At 34.4% G+C, this 13,028-nt stretch overlaps 1 protein-coding gene across 2 annotated transcripts in view; it reads left to right on the top strand.

The window, feature by feature from the left end:
• Positions 1-13,028, top strand: part of LOC6041342 (diacylglycerol kinase 1) — a 181,650-nt gene that overhangs the window by 158,943 nt on the left and 9,679 nt on the right. For both annotated transcript variants that reach the window (XM_038265933.1, XM_038265932.1), the window contains exon 17: positions 12,758-12,913. In XM_038265933.1, coding sequence (XP_038121861.1) covers positions 12,758-12,913 — 156 coding nt within the window. The remainder of the gene's footprint in view (positions 1-12,757; positions 12,914-13,028) is intronic.

The raw sequence follows: 13,028 nt of genomic DNA, 5'->3' as shown, positions 1-13,028 counted from the left end.
TTGAGATTGAAAGTTAGAAAAACATACAAGTCATCGTATAGGAAAAAATGCCGTTGGTTTAAGTTTCCCAGAGTTTTCTCAGAGCTTCCGCAGTTCAAAACGCTCATGTGCGAATTGTTGGCCGTTGCAAACTTCCACTGCAACATTCCAGACCCGTCCCTAACTGCCACGGAATTCCAGCTCATAAGCTTTCTACTCACATACCACGTGTGCTGAATTCAACCGTGAAGAATCCCGCGGGGGTTAAGTTCGTGGCTTATCCGAGCTATTTTTACACTTTGGCGCAGTTCTTGGAAACGGTATGAAGTGAACTCTTACTAGCAACATACATCTAGTTTAGGGTAAGAGCACCAGTTTTCCCCCCAATGAAGCCACAACACTATGGATAATAAACTGTTTTGCTACTCCATTCCCTGCTTCGATTTTTGGTAGCAACAGCATGTTATCGATTCGCCCACATGACTCATTCAGCTCCTCTCCACTAGACTAACACGACCTACAGAGGTGGTGGCCAAGATCAGGAAACAAAAGTGCTTTTTGATCAAATCACAAAGGTTAAAGGTGCTAACCTAGTTTTGAACGCTGGATTGTTCCCGGAATCCACCCGGTACACCGCCACGTGATTCCTACTTTTCACACAATATCCAAAGGGGTGGATTTTGCCCTCACTTTCAAGAAGTGTTTGCCTTTCCACGGATGAAGAAGCCAATATCTAACTCCATTATAGCAGCTGCTGTTGAGGGTGTGCTTTTCAACGAGCTTTCCCATCGCACAGTGGCTCCTTGTACCTACAACATTCCAGCGCTTTTTGCTGCACTGCCATCACATGCAGAAGGATGCCGTCACGAACGAGGGGGAACCCTTTTCGCTGTTTGATGTGTGTCTCTCGCTAGCGGGAAAATGCTGGATATTTTGAAGAAGGGAAACAGAAACCACTTTCTTCGGCTTGCTTTTGGCATCTAGGTTGCAACAAGGGTACGCAAGTTGGCTGGCGGGAGTTTTCGGAGGAGGATACGCAGAAGAATGCAACCTAACTTGTTTTCCATGATTTTTTGAACCATTGAGTCGAGAAACGGAGGCTAAGTAGAATATGGAGACGTCACTTAAATCGAAAATTTTTTGCATTGTTTGTGTGATGTAAACTACCAAATCCAAATCAAACAATAAAACTATCAATATAAATGAAACCATAAAAAAATCAGAGTTCATCACATTAAAGGTTTGGAAGAAATTTGGAGAAAGTTATTATTTATTTGAAGAATTTGGGCATATCTTTGCTTATATTGAACCAAAACTGTTACATTTTTATGGAACTTGTTCAAAAAACTGTTCTCTACAATGAAATTGATTCTAAAATGTTTTGAAATGTAATGGTATAGCAGAGCAATGAAAAAATAATGATGGGTGCCCATTGGGTAATTATTAACTTTTAACTCTATGTTTAGCACTTTTTTAATGCTCAAATGTGTATCCGGGCAATGTGTTGCTTATAATTTCATGACAAATTGTGCAAAGAAAAGATTTATTTTCAGTCGTATTGGGATTTCTAGCTTGCATTTTGCAATATGTCGGGATGCCCTTCTATCACGGTGCCAAATATCAAACATACCTACCGAATTTTGTATTCTTAGTTTGTTCTACAAAACACACCGTGTGGAAGTTCCTTGGCTAAAATAAATAGGCTATGCATAAGATAGTCCGTTCAACGCAGACGCAGAACTATGCACCAGCTAGATTTTTTTCAAAAAATGTCAGTCTAAAATTCAAATTTTTTCGTTACGTAATAAAAGAACGCTCCCTGAGCGATAAGGGTGGTCCAAAAATTGCGTTTTTGACGACCCACCAGCGGAACGGCACAAACTTGCATCCAAACCTAATCACCAAACAAAAATAATATGCGTCTAATTATTTCGGCCAAGAGAGCGTTCTTTTATTACGTGGGATTTTGAACCTCCCCCCCCCCTCCCTTTGTAACAAATCGTAATAGATGAGCGATCCCCCTACTCCCCCTGTAATGCGTAACGCAAGGTCTTTTTGCAATTTTGTATGAGTGAAAATTTTGCGTTACGTAACAGAATGTTTCATCACTCACCCAATTTTCGTAACATTTCGTAACAGACGCTGACACCCCCTCTCCCCTGCGTTACGTAATAAAAGAACGCTCCCCAAGAAACTTCCATGCCACAGCCAATTGGAAGCAATGTGAATCTGAATTGTGATGGTTTGACGTGGAATCCCTTACACGGGAAAAAATCAATTCTCAAAATTGTGAATTAAATTCACGAATGCGAGAACCACGAAGGAATATATTGACGTTTATAGTGCAAAATTTGCAAAAATGCAAATTTTTCACGAATAAATTCTTTCGTGGTTCTCACATTCGTGAACTTAATTCACGATTACGAGAGTGAATAATTAAACTCAAAAATGAAGAAATCCTCGTCCCAATGTCAAACCAAGATCGAGCTCGAGCTGTCACTGTTCCTGCGAAATATGTTGGCTGTGATCGGGTGGAAGGCCTTATAAAACCAGCTGTGTGTCGCATGACAAACAACTTCTGTGGCATTCTGAGGTTTGAATGTGTTGGTTAATTAAAGAAAGCCTTATTTCAATTGAAAGTGCAACTGAAATCTGATCATGATGTTTTTGATTTAAGGGGTTACATACATGTAAATCAGCAAAAATTTCAGACGTTGGTTTGAGCACACGCTTAAACTTTTTTGAAATCTGTTTTCATGGCATTATAATATACATTTTCATCTATCAATAAAATAAATTTAAACACATTTGGTTGCGAGATACAGCTATTTGAAGTTAGCAGTTTCAAAAAACGGGATATTTCAACACTGCTTTGATCAAATCGACTCAAAATTTTGGTTAAGACTCATTAAACCGGTCCCGTGTGCATGACGGAGGCCGATTTAATAAAAGTTTATTTAAAATAAAGATAAAAATATTTTTGTGTTTTTCATATAAAAAATCGTTCGTTTTGATTGTTGTATTTTTTTTAAACAAAATTTCAATATGTCTTGAGAGTCTTCACCCCAGTAGCGTGCCCAGCTCCTCGAGGAAGGTGGGGCAATTATATGGACGTTTTGAAAATTTCGTCGTTTGTGGACGCCCCCTGACTAAAATTAGAACAAATTTCTGAGGATGGTGGGGCAGTTGCCCCATGTTGCCCCACCCTGTGCACGCTAGTGCTTCACCCCAAATTTCAGCCAATTTGGTCTATCCCATCTCGAGATATCGTGGCACACGTAAATCAACTCGGTGTTTTTTGAGAAAAACGCTCACAAAGTTTGACAGTCCGCTTTGCACATGGCAAAAATTTGAACTTAAATCGTCTTCTACTTACTTAAATCATTACATATCTCCATGAAACTTTCAGGAGTAATTGGAATTCATCTTTGTAAAAGATTTAATAAAAATTCGAAAATATGAAATATTGAGATTTTCTACATGTGAGCAGTTCTCTAGGATTTCGGTCATTCGATTTTTTTTGTATTTTTTAATCCGACTGAAACTTTTTTGGTGCCTTCGGTATGCCCAAAGAAGCCATTTTGCATCATTAGTTTGTCCATATAATTTTCCCCACAAATTTGTCAGCTGTCCATACAAAAATGATGTATGAAAATTCAAAAATCTGTATCTTTTGAAGGAATTTTTTGATCGATTTGGTGTCTTCGGCAAAGTTGTAGGTATGGATATGGACAGAAAAAAATGATACACGGTAAAAAAATTGGTGATTTTTTATTTAATTTTTTGTCACTAAAACTTGATTTGCAAAAAAAAAATATATTTTTATTTTTTTTATTTTTTGATATGTTTTAGAGGACATAAAATGCCAACTTTTCAGAAATTTCCAGGTTGGGCAAAAAATCATTGACCGAGTTATGAATTTTTTAATCAATACTGATTTTTTCAAAAAATCGAAAGTTTGGTCGCAAAAATTTTTCAACTTCATTTTTCGATGTAAAATCAAATTTGCAATCAAAAAGTACTATAGTGAAATTTTGATAAAGTGCACCGTTTTCAAATTATAGCCATATTTAAGTGACTTTTTTGAAAATAGTAGCAGTTTTACATTTTTTTAAATTAGTGCACATGTTTGCCCAGTTTTGAAAAAAATATTTTTGAAAAGCTGAGAAAATTCTCTATATTTTGCTTTTTCGGACTTTGTTGATACGACCCTTAGTTGCTGAGAAATTGCCATGCAATCAAGATTAACATATCAAAAGGGCGTAATATTGGATGTTTGGTCTTTTTGAAATGTTAGTCTTGATTTGAAAATTTTGAAAATATTTTTTTCGAAAAGATCGGAAAATTTCACAAATTTTCATATATTAACATTGAAAATCGGACCATTAGTTGCTGAGATATTGACGATAGAAAATGGTGGGTTGTTTGGGTGAGACTTAGAAAACATCAATTTTCCTGTTTTTAAACCTTTGCATTGCAATTTCTCAGCAACGAAAGGTCGTATCAACAAAGTCCGAAGAAGCAAAATATAGAGAATTTTTTCAGCTTTTCAAAAATATTTTTTTTCAAAACTGGGCAAACATGTGCACTAATTTTAAAAAATGATAAACTGCGACTATATGCTCATGTATGTAAACCCTTAAATGATGTTTCATAATGGCCAAGACGCAGGCAAAAAAGGCCCCATAAAAGTATTTTTTCCATAGATTTGCAAAATTAGAAACCAAGCAGCTCTATTTAATTAGCTGCTATTTATTTCGTTCTCTTATAGAATTTAGCAACTTTTTCGCATTTTGTGTTTTTTTAACAATCATAAGCTGAGGCGAATTGGGACAGCATATTCTTGCATTATATTTTGATATATTTAAAATAAATGGGTTATGTTGTGTCCACCAACGTAAAAGTTTACCGTTGCAAATTGTTTTTTTTTATCTTTCTTGCAGATTTCTGTGATAAAGTTTTCAACAAGTTCAAATTAAAAAATTAACTAACCTTCCGTTGAGAACCTAAGTGTCATAATCGGCTTCAGAAAAAAAAACATATTTTTTCAAAGCAACTTTTTTCCCCCTCCAGATGCACTTGATAACGCCAACTAACGAGCGTTTTTTTTTTTTTTGTTCCGATTTTGTTATTTCATAATAAAGAAAGACGCTTGGGAAATGGGAAAACGAATTCTTTTCACACTGACGTCCCAGAAAACGTGGTGAAAGTAATTTAAAGTTTACGTTTATTTTTCTCGCGTTCGTTTGGCGTGCAATACAATTCGTACTTTATTTTTCCCCTTTTTCTGTGCTTTGTGTCTTTTAAGTAGAAACGGATCCCAACTGGCTACAAATTAAAATTGTATTAAATTTTCCTCACGTTTCCTTCCACGAGGTGGTTCATAGTGGCCCTTTCAGATTTCGTATTTGGACGCGTTTTTTTTTTCTTTCAAATTCGGGAATGCCACCTGACACATGCTACCAGCAAAAGTACCAAAATGAACAAACGAGGGAAAAAAAGTCAGACGAAACAAGTTTGTTTTACGAGTTTATAATGAAAGCATCGGTAAATATTGTACCGCGGCGCGCCAGTTGGGTTGGGTTGGGATTTTGCAAGCAGGAAAACTTTAGTCGCGAAGTCCTGCTTGTGCGCGTCACCTTTTTGAACCAGTTTATTTTTGGGTCTCTTTGGTGCTTACTCCTTCCGACGCTACACTCCCTGTCGAGGAACTGTTTTACAAAGTTGCTGCCGGAAGTACTCCACCGGATATTGTTTCGCAATTAGTGTGTACTTGGCAGCGGGAGGGTGTCAGCGCAAAATGGGCTGTAGAGAGGATTGTGGAAGTCAAAGATTTTAACAATTTTGAAAAATAAAAATATTAGTTCTAAAGATCTTGAAAAATACTTAAGACTAAGGCTACCAACTGTACGGATTTGTTCCTTACCATACGGATTTTCGAACCTCTTCGCGGATTTTTAACAGGCCGGAATTTTTGTAGGGAATTTTACGCATAGTACGGATTTGTACGGAATTTTAACAACTTTTTAACCATTGAATTGCTTTTTTGATTTGGTCGAAGCTTTTGTTACCTAGAAATTTGTTTTTTTCTGTGAGTTTGATTTAAAAAGGGAGAGTTTTCTTTTTAAACGTTTAACAAAAAAAAATTGAAGAACAAAATGATTTGATTCAAATTACGGTTTGATTTATGAATACTAAAAGTAATGTGCAAGTCATAAGCACTCCGATAGCATTTTGTGAAATTTGTAAGCTGAGCAATTCTCTGAGTTTTCGGTCATTCGATTTTTTTTGTATTTTTTAATCCGGCTGAAACTTTTTTGGTGCCTTCGGTATGCCCAAAGAAGCCATTTTGCATCATTAGTTTGTCCATATAATTTTCCATACAAATTTGGCAGCTGTCCATACAAAAATGATATGTGAAAATTCAAAAATCTGTATCTTTTGAAGGAATTTTTTGATCGAGTTGGTGTCTTCGGCAAAGTTGTAGGTATGGATATGGACTACACTAAAAAAAAATGCTACAAGGTAAAAAAATTTTTGGTGATTTTTTATTTAACTTTTTGTCACTAAAACTTGATTTGCAAAAAAACACTATTTTTAATTTTTTTTATGTTTTGATATGTTTTAGAGGACATAAAATGCCAACTTTTCAGAAATTTCCAGAATAGGCAAAAAATCTTTGAGCGAGTTATGATTTTTTGAATCAATACTGATTTTTCAAAAAATTAAAATATCGGTCGCAAAAATTTTTCAACTTCATTTTTCGATGTAAAATCGAATTTGCAATCAAAAAGTACTTTAGTGAATTTTTGATAAAGTGCACCGTTTTCAAGTTATAGCCATTTTTAGGTAACTTTTTTGAAAATAGTCGCAGTTTTTCATTTTTTAAAATTAGTGCCCATGTTTGCCCACCTTTGAAAAAAATATTTTTGAAAAGCTGAGAAAATTCTCTATATTTTGCTTCATTGAACTTTGATGATGTGACCCATAGTTGCTGAGATATTGCTATGCAAAGGCTAAAAAACAGGAAAATTGATGTTTCCTAAGCCTCACCCAAACAACCCAACATTTTCTAATGTCGATATCTCAGCAACTATAGGGCCGATTTACAATGTTAAAACATGAAACATTCGTGAAATTTTCCGATCTTTTCGAAAAAAATATTTTCAAAAATTTAAAATCAATACTAACATTTCAAATGGGCGTAATATTGAATGTTTGGCCCGTTTAAAATGTTAGTCTTGATTTTAGATTTTTGAAAATATTGTTTTCGAAAAGATCGGAAAATTTCACGAATGTTTCATGTTTTAACATTGTAAATCGGCCCTATAGTTGCTGAGATATCGACATTAGAAAATGTTGGGTTGTTTGGGTGAGGCTTAGGAAACATCAATTTTCCTGTTTTTTAGCCTTTGCATAGCAATATCTCAGCAACTATGGGTCACATCATCAAAGTTCAATGAAGCAAAATATAGAGAATTTTCTCAGCTTTTCAAAAATATTTTTTTCAAAGGTGGGCAAACATGGGCACTAATTTTAAAAATGAAAACTGCGACTATTTTCAAAAAAGTTACCTAAAAATGGCTATAACTTGAAAACGGTGCACTTTATCAAAATTCACTAAAGTACTTTTGATTGCAAATTGATTTTACATCGAAAAATGAAGTTGAAAATTTTGCGACCGATATTTCGATTTTTGAAAAAATCAGTATTGATTCAAAAAATGATAACTCGCTCAAAGATTTTTTGCCCATTCTGGAAATTTCTGAAAAGTTGGCATTTTATGTCCTCTAAAACATATCAAAAAATAAAAAAAATTAAAAATAGTTTTTTTGCAAATCAAGTTTTAGTGACAAAAAGTTAAATAAAAAATCACCAAAATTTTTTTACCGTGTAGCATTTTTTTCAGTGTAGTCCATATCCATACCTACAACTTTGCCCAAGACACCAACTCGATCAAAAAATTCCTTCAAAAGATACAGATTTTTGAATTTTCACATATCATTTTTGTATGAACAGCTGCCAAATTTGTATGGAAAATTATATGGACAAACTAATGATGCAAAATGGCTTCTTTGGGCATACCGAAGGCACCAAAAAAGTTTCAGCCGGATTAAAAAATACAAAAATTAAAATTAAAGAAAAAAGACCGATTCCGTAGAGAACTGCTCAGCTGTAAAAACTACACAGTTTTATATTTTTAATTCTCAAATTTATTAAATTCAATTTATCTAAATAGTTCATTGACAGTTTTTTTTATACCATGGTGTCATATCGAAAAGCAAACAAATATTTATTCATCGAAAATTCACTAAAGTTCAAATTATTTTTGAATTCAACCGAATATGCCCAAATGATACTAAACCTAGAGAAATGAATTTTTAATTGAATTCAGCTGATTGCAATAAAAATTTCAATTGATTTTTCGAAGTTTAAAAAAAATATGTTTGCCCCTAATTTTTTTTCAATTTTTAATAATGAGTGAGAGTACGGTTTGTCGACAAAAGCATTGTAAAATATTTGCAACAGCCTTATTCCTCCGCTTTCAACATTTTGTCTGCCTGAATCAGATCGTAGTAAAACAGATTCGTTATTCAACTGTCAGGAATTCGAATGCCGAGAGAAGGTTTTTAAATACAAAGTAAGTTTGAGGGTCAGTTAATAAAAGGGTCATTGTGACTTTCAAATTAAAAAATAAATAAAATAAAATAAATTAAGAATACTTATACATTTGCAAATATCACATATTTCTACACAAATTTCTAGTTATGTGAAATTTGAACGTGTTTTATTTGGTATTCAATTCTAATCTAATCTAATCTAATCTAACACAAACGCAGCCAGTCCGATGAAAGCATGCTGGAAAGTCTTGTGATTAGATTACGCCCCAAGCACTTTTCTTGTCATTATTAATGATTGCAGTACATCCGAGAACACCCGAAAATGTATTGCAAAAATTAAAGCGGCCAGCCCTACTACGTTGTGTTTACCGCAGAGAGGATTCTGAGAACGGATCACATTTCACAGAATCTACAGGGGAGGAAGGATGCGTGGACGTACCGTACCAAACGCTCCTGTTTACAGTTTCATATGTGTTTTGTATGATGTGTTAAGTGTAAAATATAGTGTGGTTATATAATCAAATAAATATAATAATGCAATATAATGATCATTTAATAAAATCCCTTCACCTATATATAATAACCAAGCACCCAAGCATGCAAACAGCGACACAAAAGAAATGAAAATGAGCATGCAAAAACAAGACAATGCGTCCCCGTGGTCAGCGCACTAATGATGCCATTATTTAATTATAATAACCACGCACCCAAGCACACCAACAGCGACACAAAAGAAATGAAAATGAGCATGCAAAAACAAGACAATGCGTCCCCGTGGTCAGCGCACTAATCCGTGTTTTATTTGGTATTCAATTTTATAAATATTTCCAACAATCTTTTTTGAAAGTTTTTTTTTACGATATTTACTAGTTTCACTCACATTGAAACGTGTAAAATTGTTTTTATTAAAAAAAAATTGAACGTAATATTTGTGTCCTAAAATGGGGATCAAAATAATGATAAATCATTAGTTTTATTTAAAAAATAAAAATAAAAAAAATAGATTACCATAAAATTGTTCAAAATTAACCTTAATTTTGGAAAATTATAAAATCACTATACAAGTGGTCCACGGGCCATTTTACATGATCATTCTAATGAAGTCCGCGGGCCACAAAAAATCACCTCGCGGGCCACGTTTGATCTATATTATTGCCCCATCATCCTCGAGGAATTGGGCACCCTAGTGATTATGTTCATCGTCATTGATCCAGTATTTTTATATTAGCTAGAGTAAATAAACCAATTTTCTTCACACTAAGCTTTTCGACCTATCCTCGTTACTGTTTAAACATGAACAGTTCGAGCCAAACATTCCATTAGGGCACAAAACCAAAACGTAAACATTCGGGATTATTCCACTATTCCATTCATTAGTACACTCCCTACATGCCCTCCAAGAATCAGATAGATAACAAACAATTTCCTATAACAATGTTCACTCCGAACCAGAAAAAAAGTTCAATTGTGCCCTTTTCTTTTTCGTAGTTGAGGAACTTTCTATGTTATGAAGTGAAGTTTTCATACATTCATAACACTAATTCACTTCAAAACAACATTTGGTTAACGTTTCACCAAAGATTTCTGCAGAAAAAAACTTCGTTGAACCACAATATTTAACACGGTCCCGCGGATCCTGTTCAGTACACCTTTGAAGAATTTTTATATTTCACTTGCCCTATTCTCACCATTCGATCACAAAACTTCACCAATTAACATAATGTTCGCTGAATTCCTCATTATTTCTAACTGAACAAAAGGTCCCATAAACATCATTCAAAACAACAATCGGATGACAGCGCTTTAGTGCCCTTACAATTCTCTTCGAAATTGCATCTAGAAAGGGCCCATTATGAACAATAGTTGGAAAGTTAAAAGGGCCTAATAACGAGATTTTTTTTAAATTATGAGTATTATTGCGAAAATCAACATAAATTAAGAAGCATTCAAGCAGAGTTGAGGATAATGATGTGTTTTATCGTATCGTAAGTAAAAATACCATCAGTGAAGCTTTCTTTTTAAATAGGAATTGAAACAAGTTGTGCACTTTTTGCAAGCGATTTTCTCGAATCGCAGATTTTGGTTTTGTGCCCTAATGAAATGTTTGGCTCGAGTTCTTCGAAACCAAAAGGTAAAAAAAAAATATCAGTGAGTGGCAGAATTCTTTCAACATGAGCAGTTCTTTGAATTATTTAAAGAGATTTTTTTATTGATTTTTGAGTGCTTTTCCTTCTTTTATATCTAAACAGTTCTTGAAAGACATAAAAAATACACATTTTAACCAAAAATGTTTTGCTTTTTCATTCTTCTGAACATTTGAACATTTATTTTTAAGTGGTTAACATTCTTTCAAACCTTAGCAGTTCTTGAAAGAAAATACAAAATAACATTTGTGCCTTCCTCAAGTCACTGAGGAAAGGCTAGACTTACTTTCACGTAAACATATCGACTCAGAATCAAAGTCTGAGCAAATGTCTGTGTGTGTAGTGGCATGTTGATCAAAAAATTTGCACTGGATTATCTCGGCATTGGCTCAACCGATTTTGCCTGTTTTGGTCTCATTCGATCTGTCTTGGGGTCCCATAAGTCGCTATTGAATATTATTTATTTAGAAAAAGTCCGGAAAACTGTAATTTTAAAAGACCTTTCTAACGAGCCCAAACCATTAAATATCTGATAAACTTATCGAAAGTTATGAGCACTTAAGTGTTATTTATGCACTTTTTTGAGACCGGATCTCAGATATTTGATGAAAACGTTGTCCGTATCTATCATACGACCTGTCGCAAAAGACCTTTCCAACGAGTTCAAAAGATTTAAGATCTGAAAACCCCTATCAACCACCTGTACCTGGGTGGATTAAATAACGTTTTATTTAAAAATTAATCTCTGCATTCTTTTGAACATTGCAGTTTCTACACTTTATCGATGCCGATGCTTGGGTTCTTGAAAGATAAAACAAATATTTTGTTAACATGAAATTGATAGATTATTTTGCATTATTTTAAACATGGTCGTTTCTACATTTTATAACTAGGGGAAATTCTCGTATCTTTGGCAGGTTAAGCTCTCGCTCCTAACTCCATCCAATTTGCTGATCACTATTTAAACGACTAATTTTGCAAAACTTTTGGTAGAAACTTGCTTGCTCACTTCTTATTAAGTTATTTATCACTCGATTTCAGTTGAAAACGCTTTTAATTAGCTTTAATTGCATGTCAAAGTTCTGACCTGCCAACATTAGAGGCACGCTGGAATTAGATGCTGTTCCCCTAGTAATTTTCTTTCATTTCTGTGAGGTTTGGCCTTTTTCAAACATGAGCAGTTCTTTTCCCAGTTTAGTTACAATATATGCAAAATAAGGCTGTTTTTAGAAAAAAAATACCAAATTAAAATAAAAAGTCCATCATTTCATTCATTTTTGCTACTTCTCTTTTTTCTTTTTTGAAACTTTGAATTCCAGTTTGATTTCAAAATAAATTTATAATATGACGTAACCTTTCTTGTTTTCGCTCAATGTATTCAAGGCCACAGATCGAAAACAGAAACACAGAATTCTGTTAAACAAATATATTGATTTAATCAATGTTTTTTGGTTTATATTTTGCAAAGACACTGGGACACACCTGGAATCCTGTCTTGAAATAAATTCCTTGCCAAATAGAGAAAATTTGGGTTTCATCAGAAATATTTTGAAACTGTGGTCAATAATGATTCTTAAATGAAATAGTTTGGATCATTGTATAAATAAATAGGTATTGCCAAATTTCAAAGCCATTGGACTGCTTCAAAAAATAGTCCAAGACAAACTTGTAGGAAATTTGCAAGTGATTCTACTATCAATTTTGGTTTTCCAATTGTCATAAATTTTGTTTTTGTATGGTCAAAGAATAATATTTCTCTCAGAGTTAAAACAAAACTTTTCCACCAATAAGGTTACTTAAATCCGTTGATTCACCTAATCAATATTTCGCAACAGTTCTTTTGTTAAGTGCTGGAAGCAGTGAAAGCATTCAACTAAATGTCTCCACAGGAAGCAACGAATCCCAAATCGCTCTTTGCTGAATTTTAACACTGCGTCTATCTGTCTGTTCTTTTTTGTTTCCTCAAATTGGCCACCTTCACCTTCACCACCACCTCCGTCGTCTCTACCCCAGGATGCCGCCATCTGTGTCAAGTTCCATCTGGAGCGGGAGAAGAATCCGCACAAATTCAACAGCCGGATGAAGAACAAGCTGTGGTATTTTGAGTACGCCACGTCGGAAACGTTTGCAGCATCGTGCAAAAATCTGCACGAAAAACTCGAAATCGTGGTACGTATTAGAAAAGGGGACGGTGGGAAATTGCAACAATGCAACGGAAATCCCCCTGTCATCCGGACGAGGGGAATTTAATTCTGCACGCGTTTTTGACCCTCCCACTTGATTG

This window comes from Culex quinquefasciatus, chromosome 3 (assembly GCF_015732765.1).
Source record: "Culex quinquefasciatus strain JHB chromosome 3, VPISU_Cqui_1.0_pri_paternal, whole genome shotgun sequence".
Classification (NCBI taxonomy): Eukaryota; Metazoa; Arthropoda; class Insecta; order Diptera; family Culicidae; genus Culex; species Culex quinquefasciatus.
This window is presented reverse-complemented; position numbering and strand designations above follow the sequence as displayed.